At 35.5% G+C, this 19876-nt stretch overlaps 1 protein-coding gene across 1 annotated transcript in view; it reads left to right on the top strand.

Annotated features, from left to right (window-relative positions):
• LOC116179117 (semaphorin-1A-like) overlaps positions 1–19876 on the top strand; it is a 119274-nt gene that overhangs the window by 91618 nt on the left and 7780 nt on the right. Inside the window, exon 3 of the mRNA XM_031498835.1 lies at positions 6086–6194. Within this exon, the coding sequence (XP_031354695.1) occupies positions 6086–6194 (109 nt within the window). The remainder of the gene's footprint in view (positions 1–6085; positions 6195–19876) is intronic.

The raw sequence follows: 19876 nt of genomic DNA, 5'->3' as shown, positions 1-19876 counted from the left end.
ATTTTCTTGAGATGCTAATTTTGAATGTAAAACGTGCATCATCTTTACATGTTTTCTACCAACTATCGCTCTACTTTCTGACTACTTATGCAAGAGGTTTATCATCCATGGTACCAATTGGTGGTTGCAACTCCATCATTTTGGATTTCGATCCTGCCCGGGCATCCGGGCGTGGTGTACTTACTGTTTTGGGAGGCTCTTCGCTCCGACCAATCGAAGTTCGCCCTCTGTCACGGAGCTGCTCTCGCTAGCTCCGACCTCAACCAGTCCACCGCTACCTGGTGTGCGTATGTTGTTCAACAGCGCTCCCCCTCGGTGGCGACACTCCGTGAATTTGGGCGAAACCACTCCAATGGACAAAGCGTTGACTCAAGGATCTAGGCTTCGATTCGCCTGGCTAGTTTTCCGCCAGCGTTCCTCCAGGTCTTCATGGACAAAAGCTTAGCTTCTCTAAAGGTTCTGGTGTCCTTTACGGTCCCAGTTGTTACCTTTTTCGAGCTACTTTCCTTGGGATGACGCTGTCGCGTTTGCGTCCCAGTCGTCAGTCCGGTTTCAGTAGGTGCGTTTCCAGGTTGCTGGAAGGTTAAGTTGCCCAGAGCCCTCTAGTTCCTGCCATATCTTTTTTAGTTTTCGGCGTGCTGCTCCGAAGAGGTTCTCCGGGAGTAGTTTGTTGGGTTTGGTTTTGATTTTTACCCTGGTCTCACACACTGCTTTAGTTAAGAATTCTAGAAAGTTTTTTTCGAAATCTTACGCTTAATTATCAATATTGTCCATAATTTAAAATCGTCCTAGAATTTTTCGAAACTTATTTATACTTTTGGATTTATGTGAAATTTGATTGAATATTTTCAGATAAAAAAAGTTGTTTTCGAAAAGCGGATTTAAAGAACAATGTTTCATCTTTATTTGCGAATAATTCTAGTCATTTAATGATTATTATACAGAGCAATACTGTTTGTCATTCTTTCGTTTGTGTGTAAATGGAGCTATTAATTCCTCACTCGCAATTTAGTAAGGAATTAAGCCAAATAGTTGTTTAGCATTAAGACCATAGCGACTTTTAATTAAGGCACTTTGCTCTTGCGAGTAACTGGCACCTCCACACATTTTCCATATTAACAAGTTACAAAACAAATACCTATAAAATATAAATCCTAAGAGTTTTTCTGAGAATTAGTTACAGATTTTCAAAATAGAAACCATGGTTAACCAATATTAAATACTCGCATTGGCTCAATTAAGCGTTAGAAATCGCAATCGGATGTTTCTCTACTTGCGATGCCTCGCTGAAGGTCGATTCTCCGATTTTATCCAGAAAACGTCGAAATATAGGAGGGTGATTTCTCGCCGTGCCATGGTAACAGATATCAAAGCAATCTGATTAAATTAAACCTAAACCCATTTTGAAATGTTCTCTTTCACAAATTTCAGTTACCTACTTACGCGTTTTATATTATAATGTATACACTTCAGTAGGTATATGAATTAGTAAGTTTAACACACAATGAGAGCTTTTGCACGAATGCTTTAAAATACGAATCAAGACAGTATATATGGAATATGGATTCGTCATCTACATAAGCTAATTAAAACACTGTTAAGGATTTCATTTCTATGTAAATTAGGCGCCGAGCTGCTGAAACGTGTTAAGAAAATAAACAAAAGGCGATGTACGAGGAGATACTTTAGAATTTTTCAGCAAAAGTTATCATGCCGCCGCTAACTACAAAAAAGGCCTGATCTAGTTTTATCTCGTGTTCATTAAAGCGCGGCTAGGATTAAAAAGTAAAGGATTTTCATAAAAAGTTTTTTATAAAAGTTTATGAGTTTTTTTCTGTATTCAGAATGTATTATATTATCAGTTGTAATGTCACCAAAGAATCCTGTTGGAGTCTTGCTTTTAGTAGATCTCTTTTTATAGGTCATTAAATTATACATTAAGCAAGGCTCGTCTTTGGCGCATAAATTTTGTATTTAGTATGAACATGAAATTTTATGTTAAAATCTGGAATGTAAAATTCCGACGTCGATATAGAGTTGTTTATGGTTGAAACTGCATTTTGACAAAGAAATGGGACTTTTCCGTATTAGCGAAAGTTTAGTGCTTTGAGAGCATGGAAATAAAATTGAATTCTATCAAAGATTTATTAAACATTTGTTGAAGTAATATCTTCCACCGATTTGACTGAAAGTCAACCCCGATATTGCCCTAGCTTTCCTCTTTTAGGCGAGCGAGACGGAGACATGTAAAGTTTCAGTCGTATGTTCTACTTATTTTCTTGATTTAGTGTCCTTTGTCGCTTGCAAGTTAGATGTCAGCAAAAAAACTAAAAGTTTTCTGATCGATTTCGAAAGCCACAAGAAAGATTACCGATATGATAAAACGGATACGCTTGAACGCGACATCGTCAGCTTTATTTAGATTCAACACTTTGAATTTCCTAAATTGAAATCTTGTGTATTTTCTTATAAGAGGCTACTTTCACGTATCTCTTAGATCAAACGAGCTTTGATGTAAGGTATCAAATTCATTTTTATTATGTGCATACATTTCTTTTTTACTGTTTGCAATTGATCGAGTAAGGATAACTTTTTTCTTTTTGTTAAGCCCTAAGCCTAACCTGAGAAAGCTATATCGTGCAATACTACACAGATATTGAAAGCACCCCACCGTAAATATTTGCATTGGAGTATGTGTATTGAACACTTTCCCAGGACGTCGCCGCTCGTGTTCTCCATGAAATTGGATAAATTACGTACTACTTTTTTTAATATGTATGGATCACAAATTGACAATACGGCTCAGTGAATCTCAATATAAATTTAAACAGTGCACTTCATTCTTTTCATTTCCCTTCCAATCTAATGCGCCAAGTAGGTTCTCCCATCTCATGCAGATGTGTCTAGTCACCATATCAACAAACGGAAGCTCCGCATAAACTCCTCCAAGGAAATATAGACCGTATTACTTTCACCATCATTAATCCCTCACATAGAACGTACTGAACCTGCCTACTGTTACAATTCATTTAAAGTCTTCTGTAACCACTTTTCTTTCTTACCTTGTACATACCATGAGGTCTTCGTGTTTCTGGCCATTGTTCTTACAAAAATTTTTATCTTAAATCTTTGGAATAATAACCCATTCTATTATGAAGGTAATTGTTCTTACAAATCATAGCTACCGTCGGCTTATCTGTAATTGTAAATAAAAGAGCATTCTATTTATAAAAATTAGTTGCCCTACACTGCCTCAAGATCAACGGGGCACATTAATTAAATATCATTCAAATATAAGATAACGAAACTGGTACCCGCAAAGTGTACCGCAACTCACAAAAGAAATGATCACTACACTCCAATTAGTCTCGCACAAAAATGATTGCTTCAAAAGTTCCGTATATAACTCGCTATTTATTAGTTCTGTTCCGAATTCCATCTCTATGTTATACTCGGACAAATACGAAATTTACCATTTATTAAATTAATAATTCTAATTAGTTGGCAATAGTCGATAATTTTTAGTGCACTTTCACTTTCAAAAAATAAAAAGTGCAAGTCTCTTGTCTGTCTGTCCGCCTGTCTGTGTGAATCACAAAAGGCTCCGGAACTACACCACTTACAGACTTGGTATTGGTGTCATTCGATCAGAAATTAAAAACTATTTCATTCCAAACCGGCTTCCACTAAATTCTGACAAACACCCAAACTTTGTGTTAGAATCCAACAAAACTAATCCTGATTTGAACATGAGAATGTATTGTCGTTAATAATTAAAGGTCCCAAATAGCACAGAAATTTGCGTGAAATTACAATGATGATTTTATTTTACACAGAAAAAAATTGATTCAAAGGAAAACACACACCATTACAAACAAACAAAACTTAAAATTACACAGTTTTGATCTAAAGATTAAATATCCCAAAATGAGGAATCGCTAACACAGTGCACTAAAACAATTTTAACTTATACGACGGACACAAAAATGTTGAAGAGCGAAAAAGTGCAGAAAACTTTTGTTTTTAGATTCTGTTTTTTTCCGATATATCATGGATCATTGACTAAGTCTTAAATTTTCTTGATGTCCCTTAAAATCTCTTCGAAAAAATGTTCCTAGGAATGAAAACCTGGTCATGACTCGTTTTAGAAATATGCGTAGGAATCCCGTTGAAAGCAAGGATCTTTTTCGACATTTTCTATGAAAACTATTCTAAATCTTATTCCAGAAGTCTTCCTATATTGTGCTAGATAACTTTCTAGAAACATTTTTAGAAATGTTCTCTGAACAAATTTTTCTTGAAAAGCTTCAAATCTTTTTTCAAATCAACGTAAAGTTCTTTTAAAAACCTCGAAGGATTTCATAGAAATATTTTTAGGGGCTATTTTATTGGAAGCCCTTTTTGAAAATGTTGCTGTTAGTAATACTTTTCCTTTTCACTAAGTATTTGGACCAACTTTTTTCGGTTAAGTAGGCTCCTTTGGATAGTTGTGAGCTCTATCCAATCGTGTAGTACCGTTTAATTATGCCATTATCATTTTTTCATTTTCACAAATTTCTCTATTTTGTTGACATTTTCTTTGTTTATTCTGCTTTCGCATATTGGATTTTAGCTCCCACATCGCTTTCTCTACTCGGCTTGATCATTTCTATTTTAGTTAAAATTATCGTCTTAGACTTTTGCCATTTTTTTTAATATTAAATATTTCATTACTCCATTTGCTTTTGCTTCGCCATTTACCGTAGCAGCTTCTTGTAATTGTTACTTCTACTTATGCAAACTTCTTCCTGTTTTTTATTTTTTTTATTTCTCTATTTTTTATCTCGAAGATCGTCAGTGCAATTCTTCCTCGTAGTTGCCTCTTCTCTCGCCCTTGCTCATGTGTCATTTCTTTTGTCTTTGCATTCATAACTTTTTTAGTATTTTTTCCTTATCAATATCTTCTCTTTTCGTTCTTCATGTAAGTTCCACTCTTCTAGGTTTTAATCAATTCAACTTCCTGTCTGTTCCTATTTTGATTTTTCTGTTTCAATAGAATCCAATTTCTAATCTCCATGTTGCTATTCTCTTTTCCATAACACGGCGTTATCTTGTCATTTCTTTCGTCGTTCGATTTCATTTCTTCTATTTGTCTTTATTTTTATATAGACATATTCCAAATCGCATACTATAATTTCCCCATTTTGTTTTACATAAATCATATTTAAAATACGAATTGGCTTAACATCTTTCAAGAGGTACAGGGGGGCGTGTTGGACACCATCATAAGGGCGAGTGAAACAATTTAAAACAGTGACATCTTTATTTAGTGCTGTGTATATTATATCACAAACATTTTATTGCTCACGCGGATTATCCATTTTCTGCATCGTCTACTTGCGAGCGGTACCGAAGGTATGAAATAAGATTAAATTTGAGTATCGCAAGTATACACAATTACACACACCATCCAAACTATCCATTTCATAAACTCCATTGTATCTTTCAGTATTGTGCCAATGATTTTTGGAGCAAACGCTTTAACTATCTCGAAGCGCCACAGTAGTTTTGCATCGGGATTATTACCTGTTCCACCAAAATATTGCACAAAATTTAAGCGTCGAGGACTGTTTGCCCTAAACTTCAGTCAAGCTAATTTAGTTTAATGAATAACAATTTCTTGGCAAAACGCCTTCTGTTTACGTTGTGTAAGATTATTGGAGTTAAACCTGTCTGCTATATGTCTGGATTTAATACGACACAAAATAATGATCGTAAATTTAAGGTTTACATTGCGAGGCATTCGCAATAAAGCGACGGTGGTGTATCGACGACGTTTTTAGATTTTAACCGCGAATCCGATAAGAACGCCGAAAAGTTTCGGGTGGATAAAAGTAATAATCTCCTTTATAAATATAACAGGACGTTTTTGTAATGGATTGCCGCTGATTAAGATTTGGATCGCATCAACACCATAATCCGTAAAATAAATTAGTTCTCTTGATTGAAGGATACTTACGTGGAGAAAATCTACAATCCTTAACTGAAAATGGAGTGTTTATATGAAATTATTGTGTACCCTAAGTAATGGTCAATTTTGTTTCAGAAATATCGTCTACAATCTCAGCATCTCCGATCTTCGGGAACAACAGCGATTGTCCTGGTATTCCAATGAACCCGACGTGAAAATGTGCGTGATGAAAGGAAAGGACGAGGTAATTGGTTTTCTTTTTTAGTTATCAACACCCGTAGCTACATAGAGCTATGATTTATGCGACTGCTTGTAAATTACACAGGTTGCTGTAGTTAGTCTGACAGGTATTGCCTGTACTTGGTAATAAATTTGAAATTTGAATGCAAGTGGCTTTAGAGATTCTCGAGGGATTACTATATCGGATCCTTTGTTCTATCATCCATTAACACCTAATCTATTAGTTAGATCTCTTCTTTACTCCCAAGCGTACCGATTCCTAACGTACATAATAAGCATAAAGTAACATCCGCCCAAAATAATTTCATAGTTAAACTACATTGTGCTTGGTTGTTTCTGACGTGATCTCAAACGTTGGCCGGTTACTTATAATCGTATTGCGCATCCAATCGAACTAAAACTATTACGCAAAGGCTTTCCCGTTTATAGAACAAGATTTGAACGTTTTGATGTAATCAATCAAGCTCTAAGCTTCTGAAAAATAAACTTTCAGGAAAGTGTAATTTTAAAGGTAGCAATTTTGGAAATAAAATGGAATTTAATTAGATATGATTAAGGATAAATTTGATGATTGATTACCGTGCGTTTTGGCCCTATCTTGGCATACATAATATAAAGTAACAATTTGTACAGTGTCTTCCGCTCCTGCTTCGTGTTTATCGATCGCCGTTATTTTGTATGCAAATTTGGGCTTAGACCGTTGAACACTCAACGAAATACAGTTTTTGTATGTTGGGAAATTACTCAAGAACGAGTTTTCAAGAGAGTTTAACTTTGGGGAGATAAAAAAGTAAAGATATTCCTTTATCTTTTACTTTCATCCACGCCTTTATCCTCGAGTTGTATAAAAATGATGAATATTATAATTAATGAAAATTACTTTTTAAATTGCATTTAAAACTGTAATTTGTTACAGGTTTATTCATTTTATAGGAGATAAAACTTTTAAATGTAAAATGGACGTTAAGCTTTGTTTTTGATTAAACTAAAGAAACTTAAACATTATAACGTTAAATCAAGTTCATAACCCAAAAGTTTTAAATGAAAGCTTTTATATCCTTACAAATACAAATAAACATGAGGGAATAAATATTTAAATTGCCCATTCGCTAATCCATAAATGCAAAGTGGAACCTTTGTTATATTTTTCATTTTAAATTTACTGTCTAGTCTGTCTATTTCTGTGCCTGGCTTATCTCCCCTTCTCTTTGATCGTTTTTAATACTGTTATTGTATCTTTCGTTATACTCCCTTGGTTTAACAATTATATGCTTGTGGTAAAATCGGGGATGGGTAGCAAACATTTATCCGTAACTTAATTCTATAATATCAACAATCGTACCTCGAAGTACTTTCATTGTACTGCCTTCTTTGCCGTTGCACCCAGGAGCTCACGGACGTAGGTATAATTTTAGAAGGAATAACAACTTTTTTACCCTGAAAAGTACTTGCCTCGGTACTTGCAATGTACTACACTGAATCGCATTTACTTTGCATTGTACCTTCAATTACCTGAATATAGGGTGTAGCAAAAGACCCCGTGGATCAGAATTCCTTTACCATAAAAGATACGAAAAAAGTCTTACGGCAAAATTGTACACATTTACTTATCGTCGCCATGCTTCTAAAATATGTTTGATCACCAGGGGCGTAGGTACTGTATTTCAGTGACGTAGGTACCAAACTTGCATTTTTTTAAATGGAACTTTATTGCATATTTAGAAAGTACTATGTAGTACTGATTTTTTTATGTAACATGTTATACCCCTAACTTTAACGATTTTGCTGTTTCAACACATTTCCTCAAAATTTGACAGTTTTTCGAATTTTTGTTAAGAGAAACTAAATCGCGCCGCCGGATAAGTTTTAAATTGAGGCATAGGCTAAGACCTCTTCCACAGTCACATAGTTTATTTTATTGAAAAATAATCTTTGATTGACTTAATTCGCCATATGTCATATTTTTTTAAGTTTGGATAGCCGAAACTACAAAATTTCCACTGATACTAGCAAAACCACCCATTCTATAAAATAATTTCAGAGAAAAAACAAGTTGAAACGTCAATTTGTAGAAAATCGCTTTTTTTCGAATCCAAATCCGCCATTTTTTTTAATTTAAAAAGGCCAAACAGTTATGTAGATTTAAAATTACAAAAAATGAAAATGACACACGAACAAAGGCGAATCTATCAAATTGAAATAAATGTTCGAAATGGCGACCTTCTCGTTGGCGATATAACTTCAACTTGCACTCGCAGGCACTACACACCCTGAGGACTTCAGGTGATCACGGAAAGCCACATGAATTCTTTCCCTCATTCTTGCTGTAGTCCCAGATGAAGAAATCGAGGGGAGTGAGGTCTGGCGTTCGAGTAGTAAATGGTCGAAAGGTCTGGCGATCTTGGGGCCACCTTACTGGGCCTCCACCTCGAAAAACCTTTCATCAAGATATTCCTTAATTTCCAGGCTGTAGTACAGGAGCTCCATGGTGTTGGAAAACCATTTGTCGTCGAGTGGCTACAGGGAGGTTTTTCAAGGGTTCCAGCAAATCGACACGAAAGAACCTTAAATTGTGGTTACCGTGTGTCCCTCAAAGAAAAAAGGACCCAGAAAATGTTGTCCCCGTATACCACTCCAAACCTATAGTGATCCATCAGCTGATGATGATGTGTTCTTATGGAATGCGGGTTTTCGTTTGCGTACCAATGGAAGTTGTAGTGGTTGACTGCGTGATTTTTTATCGAACTTCATTGGTAAATAACACGGGTATAAGATATTTGGTGATGGATTTAGTTTCTATAAAAAAACAAATTTTGAGGAAGAAATGTCATAACAGCGAAATCGTTAAGGTTAAGGGTATGTTACATTAAAAATAAGTATTTTCCAAATATGTAATAAAATATGGGGCGTTCCTTAAAAAAAGCATACTCATACAGCACGCAAACATATTTTAGAAACGTGTGCTTTGCTGTAAGTTTTGTTTCGGTATCTTTTATGGTAAAGGGCTTATATTCCGAGATGTTACGCCTTGTATACCTGCTTAGTGATCATGGTACTCCCATAGTTAAAGTTCTCGCAAAAATTTGCAAGTTACCCCTTTACCCTTTACCCCAACAATCACTTTATCTTGAAATGTACCAATAGTCCAGGAAAATTAGCTAAAAAAGGCCGCACGGGCAAATAAATATGCACAACTGGAAATATGTAATTTAATCAACAATAGGCATCCCAAATAAGCGTTAAATCGAGTGTTAAATAAGTTTACGACGGTCTCTGACTTATGCTAAGCTTTTGAGACTGATGAAATTTTTCGACATTGTTTAGGTTTTCTCCTTATAACTCGAAAAGGGAGTATCTTATATAAAATTTTATTCTTATTAAAATTAAAGACCATTGCAGTAGACCTTACACACAAAATTAAGGAATTATGTGGTGTATCGTGTACCTCAATTGATCAAGACGTTGAGGTCACAGATTCTCAGATAATTAGGGACAAAATTGTTGTGGTTTGATTCCAATCACCCATTCCGTCAAGGAGCATCTATCATGTGCATTAGTTAAGGGGTGGTGGCATCAACTGCCAAGAAGCTCATGAAAAAGGGAATAAATCATGGAAAGTGTTGAAGGTATAGATTTTAATGAAGTAAAGTTTCATAGGAAGAACCAGTAGTATAATAGTACCCTTACGAGCTGCGAAGTGTACAGGCAAGATCTCAGCTGTTTTTAATGATAGAGACTCGGGGTTTCCGCTACCCTGTACCACTTTTTTGTGAAACTTTAATCTACAACAGAATCAATCTAGCTACATTTTTGTCCGTAAGATAAAAAAGGCAAAACTGTGCATTCTAGATATTTTTACGTAGAATCCAGTGGCAGCGTAAACAAAAAATTTTGGACTACCGTTTCTGAGATTTGACCCAAATTGGATATTTCTTAAATGCAGCACTTATCTTAACGGAATTTTTTGCATTCTTCTTTTAAATAACGCAAGCCTACAATACGTAACCTCAAAATGCATGGATCTCAACGCCACTCCTGATAAGGTCGCTGAGGCAGGAGTGAATTTCATTGTGTTTGTGCACTGGTGGCAGTTCCAAACATATTTTAATTTGGCATGTTTGCCTCCAACCGAAACCGGCTCTGGCCAGCACTCCTTCAGGGTTGCAGGTTTAGATCTGGAGGTACAATCACTGAAATGGGGATGGAATGGAAGACAACAAAAAACGGCTTGATCCCAGTTGTAATCGCCTAACCACTAGCGCCCCAGGAACGGCTCAACACAATATCCTGCAGTTGCAAGAAGGGATGCCGACGAGCTTATTCCTGTAGAAAAGCTGGAATCAAATGCTCGACTATATGCAGCGTTTGCAAGGGGTTTTCCTTGATTCAACGCAAATCGGCCATATCGAAAAATAAAAACAACTTTTCAGTCCTCTGACTAGAAAAGATCAATGTTTACGAGTTTTGGATGCAAAATACGAACATTGATGGAATTCCAAGTAGGACCATCATTCATCAAGAAAGTTTTCTTGTTCGAGTTATGGTGCACTCTCTCCCGGCAAACTTTCAAAAATCACGTAGTTTCTAGAAATGTTAGATTCAAACATTAAAAGCGTTTGTAGAAGAAGACGTTGTCAAATTCTGAATTTTTTTTTATTTTAGTCCACAAGCTGCGTTATTGTGCAATCCTGACTTCGGCATTCGATTTCTCATAAAAAGTCGTTAAGAAGTTACGCAGAGGAGCCTTTGAGGGCGAAAACTCATTTTATTGTCGGTCATTGATATTATCTAAATGTAACTGACTGGCAAAAAAATAGATTTCAGGCGGAAAGACAATTCTTCAAATTATTTTTTACGAGCAATCGAAGTTTGAAGGCAGAACTACGCCAACACGCGCTGATTTTGAGATCTCGGCCGTCGTAAGCACCAAAAAATGTCATTTTTGTCAAATAAAAAGCAATAATCGTTTTTGTTGAAACTTAAGAGTGCTTGGTGATCATTTTTGACTTCGACCGAAATTGTTGGTAATTTGGACTCAACTCGCCTCCGTCCATATTATTTGCTGTTGCTTTTCAACTTAATAAACCAGGGCCAAACTCGACTTTGATTGTGATTGTCGCGTTCTCGGGCACCAATCCGCTGATATCAAAGTACCAATTTTAAAAATTGGGGTGTGTAAGAAATCCAATCTTTGTATAACAAAGTGTAGAGCTTTGTTTGGAAAATGGATCAAAAAACGACTTATCTCAGCGTGTATCAACTTTTTGTAATAGATTCTGATATTTATGACAAGAGCATTAATTGTCGGTGATGGTCATGGAGTCCAAGTTTGCCATCTAGAAAACCCCTGGGTTAACTTTTGGTGCACGAAAAACCTCGAAATTTTGGCAGTTGTTCCAATGTTTCGCGTATAACCCAGAAATGGCCTATCCCTCTGAAAAAATCCGAAAAGTCTTTTCGTTCAACATTGACACGATACTATCCAATTTTCCAAAAGAGGACAGAATTTTTATTTCATCTGAATTGAAAAATGCTTCGGAAGAAGCCTCAAAACCACCGTCCTTTTAAGAAATTGATTTTTTGCCAAAATGTTTTCATTCACTTGGAAAATAACTTACAAAATGTAAATGACACTGTCTATTTTGCATCGTTTTTATTACAAACATACCAACATTTAGTATACTGTCACCCTCAAACATTCTTGGAAAGCTTTACTGGAATACAAACTCTCAGCTCACCTTATGCCGTGACAAAGTGGAAGAAATGTAAATACCAGAGTTATGCAGAAATATTATAAACCTTAGTTATAAATCAATCATACATATTCACCAGATCGTAGATATAGTTGGATATTAATGTACAACGGTAGAATACACAATCCATCAAGTTCCCGTCGACAATAATAATAATAATAAAAGTACAGCAAAATCAATATTATAAAATTGTATATTTTCAACGTCAACATATTTCAAACTATGTAACGTACTAAAACTTGACCCATATTTGTTACAAATAAACTTCAAAATTCAATACCTTTATAAAATTCTGATCATTCTCATTTAAAATATTCCCTTTACTGAGAGTATATGTCACGCAATTGCCATATTTGATAAAATTAGGTGTGACACAGTCAAATTATGTAAATATCGTTCCACTAATCTCAAGCTATTAGTTATTGGTTTAGGTACATTACATATACATGTATGTGTACATGTATATAGGACGATAATGAGAGAACGTACAAAATTATATGTACCTGTACCTACCTATAAAAATGTATTACGGCGCAAAAACAAGACAATGTGCTTTAGTTAGGTAACGTCTCACGTGTTTTTTTTACTTTAAGCTCCGTTTCGCGTTGCGTGGGTAATAAAATGTCTGCTAGGACTTCGTTAGGGTTGATTATAATATTTTCCAGATTGTGCACAAACTGATTTGATGAGTGAATAAACGAAGCAACGAGGGATCAAGAAAAGTGGTCCAAAAAGTTACTTTAAATACAAAAGGAAGTATCGACCGTATGAACGAAACGATTTATTAATGCAGATTAAAATTTTAAACAGAACCGAATGAAATGACAAGAGGCTTTAGTATGTCGCTAAAAGTGCTTGGAGGGAATTTTGGCTTTTTGAAGTTTAATACGGTTCCCTATTAAAAATCCAAAACGTGGAGTACGAGTAACTTTAAGAACAACTTCGTTGTCTGGTGGTCTCATCAACGCGCCTCGAAAGGTGTACTTATCAGATCGTGTTTCTTGCTTGTTATTCGCCTCCTTCCATTCGCTTATTGATTTTACTCTCGCACGTTTCATCTGCATAAACTTTTTTTGACTGGATAGTTTAATGCTATTGCTATAAACTCGTGAGGGCTTTAATAAAAACCTACATATACTATTTAGAGTTGTTTTACATTTCAACATTCTCGTTGTTTAACTTTGTTCGGACACAGATTGTACTAACAAAATTTTTAACAGGAATTGCCTGGTAATACATAATTCAAATTATTGAAATCGTTTAAACACCCGGTGGCAACCGTTCCCAGTTCATCTATATTTACGGCATCCTTTAATGTAGGTAATACAAGCACACTATTAATCGCTCCATCAAATCAAGCCAACAGAGTATTAAAATTTGAGTTATCTTTCGTTACGGGGTTGACTTGGTGGAAAACTAGAGGTTTGGTCTCTTTGTGGATTGTTAAAGAATAAATATTTCCCTTGGTATAACATTCCAGTACATTAAAAGTCAGTTTTTCTTTAACTCAAAACCAATTAATGCACCGTTGTTATTTTGACAGACCGCCCGATTGCATTGCAGGCCTCTTTTATTGCAGACATTGAGAACCAAAGGTCACATTAGGTTGAATGGATGCAACCCGCGCCATCTTGGTTAGCGAAGGCACGCACCCTGGTGGAACATGTTCTTGAATAAAGACATCATTTGGTACTGGCTATGACCAGTTTGAATTTCATGCAATTCGGTTTAAAAATGACCGAGATGACAAAAATTATCAAATTCCTCGTATGAGATCGGTATTGTATTAGCCAGTTTACACTCCACCATTAGTAAGATCTTGTCGGGGGATATCGCATTTCCTGGTCGGTACCCACTTCTGACGCCCCCACATATTATAATAGCGCCATTTTGGTAGATTTCGCTAAAAACTCTCCACAAAATAGTACTCAATTTTTGGGACACTTCTCATAGCTCGAGTTCACGCAGGAGTTGTGCGCGTTTACAAAATCTTTTCGACGACACCAAAACTGAAAAATCACCACGTTAGTAAACCACGCTCGAGGATGGCCCAGATGTCGCCGACTCCACATCATGTAACCCCGTTCCTAAAGTTGTTAATTACTCGGCTCTGGTAGGTACACGTACACTCGTCGTCTTTCTACAACCGTTCTTTTACGGGCCCCCATTTGCTGCGAGCCAAGGTGAGATTAAAAGCTGGCTTTTTACAAATAAATTTGCAAAAATGCGCTAAAAAGGCACTGTGAATGTTGAATCGATTAGGGTGAACTTTTAGCATTGCGTATTGTACTGCTAAAGCTAGATAATGTCCAGGTTAAATTTCATGCAATTCGGTTCATAACGGAGATGGCAAAAGGGCCTTCCTTATTTTTTGGCCTACATTGGCAATTCCGATCGACAATTTTGATAAAGAATTCACCTGAAAATTTCATTGTAATCTGTCCATCCGTTTGATGGACATGAAGCCATCGAGCCAGCGAGAGAGAGAGGACGATTGGGAGAAAGCATAAGCGTCTTCGCTAAAAACAACCCTAAACTGACAAAGATAGAAATAGAGGAGGGGTTTAGAAAGAAAATTTGGATATGCTTCCCTTCTTAACCAAGCAACACACTTTTCGATATTGGGAAAATATTGTGATCACTTTTTGGTACTTTGGGTACCACTCCCCATGTTTTTTACGCTTTTTGTGTCCGAGAAAATAAATTTACTGTTATGGTTCCAATCGTATAGCACTAACTTGCTCGTACTGTAATCAAGTTAATGCTAAGATTTTGATTTGTGCAGGTATGGACATATTTTTAATTGATTTAAGCTTATTGTATCGCTCGTTAAAATGGAACTGTTTAAAACATAGGTCAAAGTTTGGATCCGGTTTGTGCGCCCATCCTAAAGTGTACTGTATATTTCGAAAATAATTAAAATTTCTGCATTTTTGAACGTATCTTGTGCTTATTGTGGGCCCAATTACAAGACTTTTATATGCCTTCACTTTGGGAGGTATCAACCATTTTGCGCTCCCTGGGCCACGCATATTTCTTTCGTTCCATTTTTGTAACGAACGTAACAGTTCCTTGGTAAATTCATTGAATTTCTATCGCATTCTAGGTTATACTGCTTCAAGCCATGTAGCTATAGCTTAAGGTCTTTAGTAATTTGAAGGCATGAAGCTTCACATCAACGATAACTGCTCGATAAACACAAGGCTCCGACTAATTCCTTAGTAAAATTCACTTCTTTAATTCGACTTAAGCGTTCACTTTAAAGCAACGATTAATAAGATAATAGTATCTCCTATTTAAAACGTTTTTCCCTTTCTGTTTCTATTCTACTTGAATTTGCGTCTTCAAAATTCAACACCTGTTTTCTTATCTTATTATTTCCAAATGTCTTTTTAATGAACAATAGAATAAAATCAAAATACTACGCGATTATTTAAACAAAATTAAACAACAAATAAATAAAATCACATTGACTTCAAATTCAAATGCCATAATCGAAATTGTGTTCAATCTCAAATTAACGACCACATTTATTAGAAAATTGAAATTGAGAGAACCTTAGGGAAAAGTGAAAGGAATTTGAGGAACACTTAAACTTTGAAGAAGATACGCGGCGGAACTTAGGGAATCTTAGCTACAAATGAGATGAGAGAAACAGAAAACTTTAGGGTAAATTTAAGAGGAATTTGATATAAACTTGAAAGGAACTTATAACTTAAAAACCATTTCATAGAAACTTATAATATTTTAAAATACTTGAAAAAATTCTTTTTTGTATGTACCTAACAGTGGGGCGTATACAAACACAAAATGCATAAAAAGTAATTCTGAATCCGGTATTAGTTTTTTCATTTTAAGTGCCTATATATCAAATTGCAAGTTGGCATAACGCATGCGCAAAACAATATTTTGAATGCGTCATTAGTTGTACTTTTATATGTATTCGTAGTGTATATATAATGGTTCATTTACATATCTTCATAAATAAACAAAGGTAGCATTGCACATGCGTTAAACCAAATTTTTGACATTGCGCAAGCGCAAAACCACATTTTAAAATCGTTATTTTTATTAGTTTTACTTTTTTGCGAAGTCCTTACATATGAAATTTAATTTAAATAACTTCATAAATAAGAAGGCATTGCACACTTTCGCCTGCCAAAATATAGATTTTGAAAAAAATATTCAGGAGTATCTTCATAAAATAATTATATCGGTACGCATGGGATCCTTGCACCGAGCGCTTTCAAATGAGCCCCATATCGGCCAAATCGGTTCAGTCGTGTAGAAGGAGTACGTGTGACAGACGGACGGACGACAAAGTGTAGCCAATAGCGACTTTTCACCTCGAGGAAAATACGCTAAAAAATGCATATGCTAGTTATACTCGTATTCGCAGTAATAAATTTAATTTCTTTTATGCGACGAAAAAATTGATAGCCCTTTTGAACTACTCACATGTTCATTCAATTACAACTTTACCTCCAAGAAGTGCACCTGGTTTCAACAGTAACAGTGCGCAGCGCTCCCTTGCTAATAAATGCATGCACTCCAACGCATATATCACAAAAATTGAATGGAATTTACAAAAGGGGGGTTAGTCCTTTGTACATTTATGTAATGGGACTGGCAATATAAAGCTGGAAAAGTGGGTTAATAATCACCGTAAGATTTCTTGAAATGTAAATGGGTATTTATATTTTTAATTGGAAGGAAAACAAATACAAAGGGTTATGCCTTTGACGTACGTTTTACAAAGAAAATCGGAGATTTTAAAATTAAATCTTTCCGACCTTCGAATCCTAATTAGTTCCGTAGATATAATGTAACTATAAGGTTCGTGCGAAATGGGAATTAGCGCATAAGTCGGTTAGCCGCTGCCTTAAATAATACACAAGAAGTCTTATAGGAAGAAAGGAATTCTAACGATGTGGTTAAATTGAGGGAAATAAAGACAAAAGGTGGAAAAAGTAAATAAACAAAATTGCACCGCACAGTATGAAATTGTCGACGATCGTTAAGGAGCTCTTGAGCTTGGCTTCGTTGATTAAAAAGAGAATGGACAAAGAAGCGCTAAGAAAAATGGTGGCAGTTGAAAGAAGGGGATCATAGTAAGTGTTACAAAGCGGGGGTGGATCAATATGCGCCATGATGTGTGGCCTCTGCGCCTAGACGATATCGCCAAAAGCTCCACAACCTCGAAATATTCTTAAAGCTTTTCTTATGTAGAGCAAAATTGTTCGCCGGTTAATGGACGTTTGATTTGTTATTTTTGTTAACCGGAAATGGATTTTTTGTAATACATCGAATTTCGTTTATCCATTTAGTTTAGCAGAAACATGTGCGCATTCTCTTGAAATTTTATGACGCATTTGCATTTATTGTCTGGCACTAAATTTGAAATTTCAACAGTGCACAATTACGAAAAACCCTTTTCTCTAAAGGTGCCGTGAAGAAAGCGTTCCTCTCTAGGGATGTAAGTGGATACCTCTGACCAAAAACAATAAATCATTATGTACTTAACCATATTTTCCACGATATTAGTGTACTCCGATCCTCTAAAGGGAAAACAAAAGTGCGGTCGCGCACAATTTCCCTATTAAGGGACGAGCAAAATACATTACAAATTCGTTAAATAAAATATGGGCACTGTTTGTTATAATGGATTAATTTCAAATTTTCGACTGACCCTATATCCACATGCTAACTTCTGCTTTGCCTGAACTAAATCAAGACATTAATAATAATTTAGTGTATCCAAATCGTTCCTGCTAACGTAATTACTAATCACCCATTCGTTGTTTACTTTTAGTTTTTTGTTTCGTTTGTCCGTACTTTACAAGCGCATAAGCAATTAAAATTTCCCACAAGTAGTGTCTAGAGATTTATTAATTGTTTCCATATAGTCCGATATACTTGATCAGAAGGCTGCACCTCATTTTATATATTCACAATTTATCCTGCATTTCCAGCTTATCTTTAGGGTTGGATTGCTAGTACCTAAACTCAGCATTATGATTATTGAAAATAATTGTGAATTATAATTTAGAGAAATCTTGGAACATCTTTAGTTGGTTCGGGGGTTATTTAGCGTATTATTTTGCCCCTATGCGGTTACATTTCTAATTCTTAATTTCTGACTAGATCTCTATCCACGATTAGTGAAAGACCATTATACACTGCAATTTCCCTTAAAATATTAAGCTCATTGGAATAATTTTCCCATGAAAATGGTAATTCAGATATGGCAACTAGAATTGAAAGCAACTGGTTGCGTGCGTTACGGGTTTCAAAAATTCAACCGACAGAAAATCCTGAATCTCACAGAACATGATATGTGGTATGTGGTACATTTTTCGTTGTATTGCAGTGAACACAACCGTATCTTCTTCTAAACGTGCGCGCCTTTTAAATGTGCATCTAAAGCCATCCCCTTTAAAGCCTCTAAGCCTAAAAACTATGATTACATGATCCTTGCTGTTTTTCAAGTAGGAAAAGAAACTACCTACATGAAGAAAAAGGGAAGGCTTTGTAAAGGAGAAAAAGTATAAAAAAGAAGCTTTTCTAAATCTTTCAAGAAGGCAAGAAAAAGAAATGAGGGGTACAAGAGTAACAAAGAAGAAGAAAGTGCGACATTGAGGAAAAAATCCAAGATTGGAGCACCTACGACGCACCAGGAGTAAAGAAGAAATTGATGAAGGTGAACATAGTGAAATAGATGAAAATGTGAGCGTTGAAAGATCAAAAATACGTTAAACATTTCATGAAAATTCCAAAATGGGAGAACAAGAAAAAAGTTGAACTTTTGAATATCTGGAAGTGAAATAAAATCCCTGCCAAAACGACCAAATAAAAGGAAATTGTGTAATAGTATCAAAATGAAAAATTAAAAGAGGCGAATAAAGGCAAATATAATAAGGGACGTGGATTTTAACCAAAAAGAAAAATCAAGGAAACAGATTGAACAAATAAAATTACGTTAATGAAAATAAAAGCGTTTGTAAGAACAATGAGTAGCATTTAGAACTTCGCCAGTATCCGTTATTTTACTTCCATGAGATCCTCTAAGGACATTTGGAAGAAGACACATACGCTCTTTTCTTTTGATTTTGATTTTTTTCAATGTGTTAGCTCCAAACTTGCATAATTAGCCGCAAAGGAAAGTAATTAAATCCTTGATTAAATCATATAAAGTTTTTATGGCACTGGGGGTTTTTGCGGTCCATTTGGGCATCCACAATTCTTTTGGCGTCGGTCGTGCCCAACCCCATTCGAATGGATCGGGTACTAATTGCTGAGCATATAAATCAAAGTTGGAATTTTCACCAAAATTAAGTACGAAAATCCCTTTCTGGAATAATACTGTCTGTTATACAAAGATCTGGAATTTTGAACAGATAATAAGCTGAGGGGAGGTACCCCAGATGAAAGCGCCCTTGAGGTATGTCGACATTATCATGTATTGTTTCTGAAATCTTTTATTGTCTTTTTCTTCAAAATGAACGTACTAGGAGTTGCCACCCCTTATACTCCTTATAGGCGTCCATGATAATTATTAGATGCATGACACTACTCTTGTCACACCTGGTGCTCTCTTTGGGATGAGAAATAGCGTTCACTTTCACACCTTTGAATAGTTACCGGATTTTGCTAATCCAACAGGAAAATAATAGGATTGATATATCACTTCCAAAGCACTGAAAGCTCGAACACCATTCACAAGAAGGCCACCTCTCATCGTAATAAATTTCTATGGTAAACAAATATTTCTAAAAGTATTCTCGAAGCGAACATTTTCTTTATTAAAAACAGGGAATAAAGCAATATTTCCCTCTTATGGGATGAAAGCAAACAGTCTTACTGTTGTGTACAACATCTCTAGCTGTACAAATAATAATTTGATCGAGCTAAACAAATAGTGAATACATATGTA

This window comes from Photinus pyralis, unplaced genomic scaffold (genome assembly GCF_008802855.1).
Source record: "Photinus pyralis isolate 1611_PpyrPB1 unplaced genomic scaffold, Ppyr1.3 Ppyr1.4_LG1, whole genome shotgun sequence".
NCBI lineage: Eukaryota > Metazoa > Arthropoda > Insecta > Coleoptera > Lampyridae > Photinus > Photinus pyralis.
The sequence above is the reverse complement of the archived record's forward strand: the minus strand, read 5'-3'. Positions and strand labels throughout refer to the sequence as shown.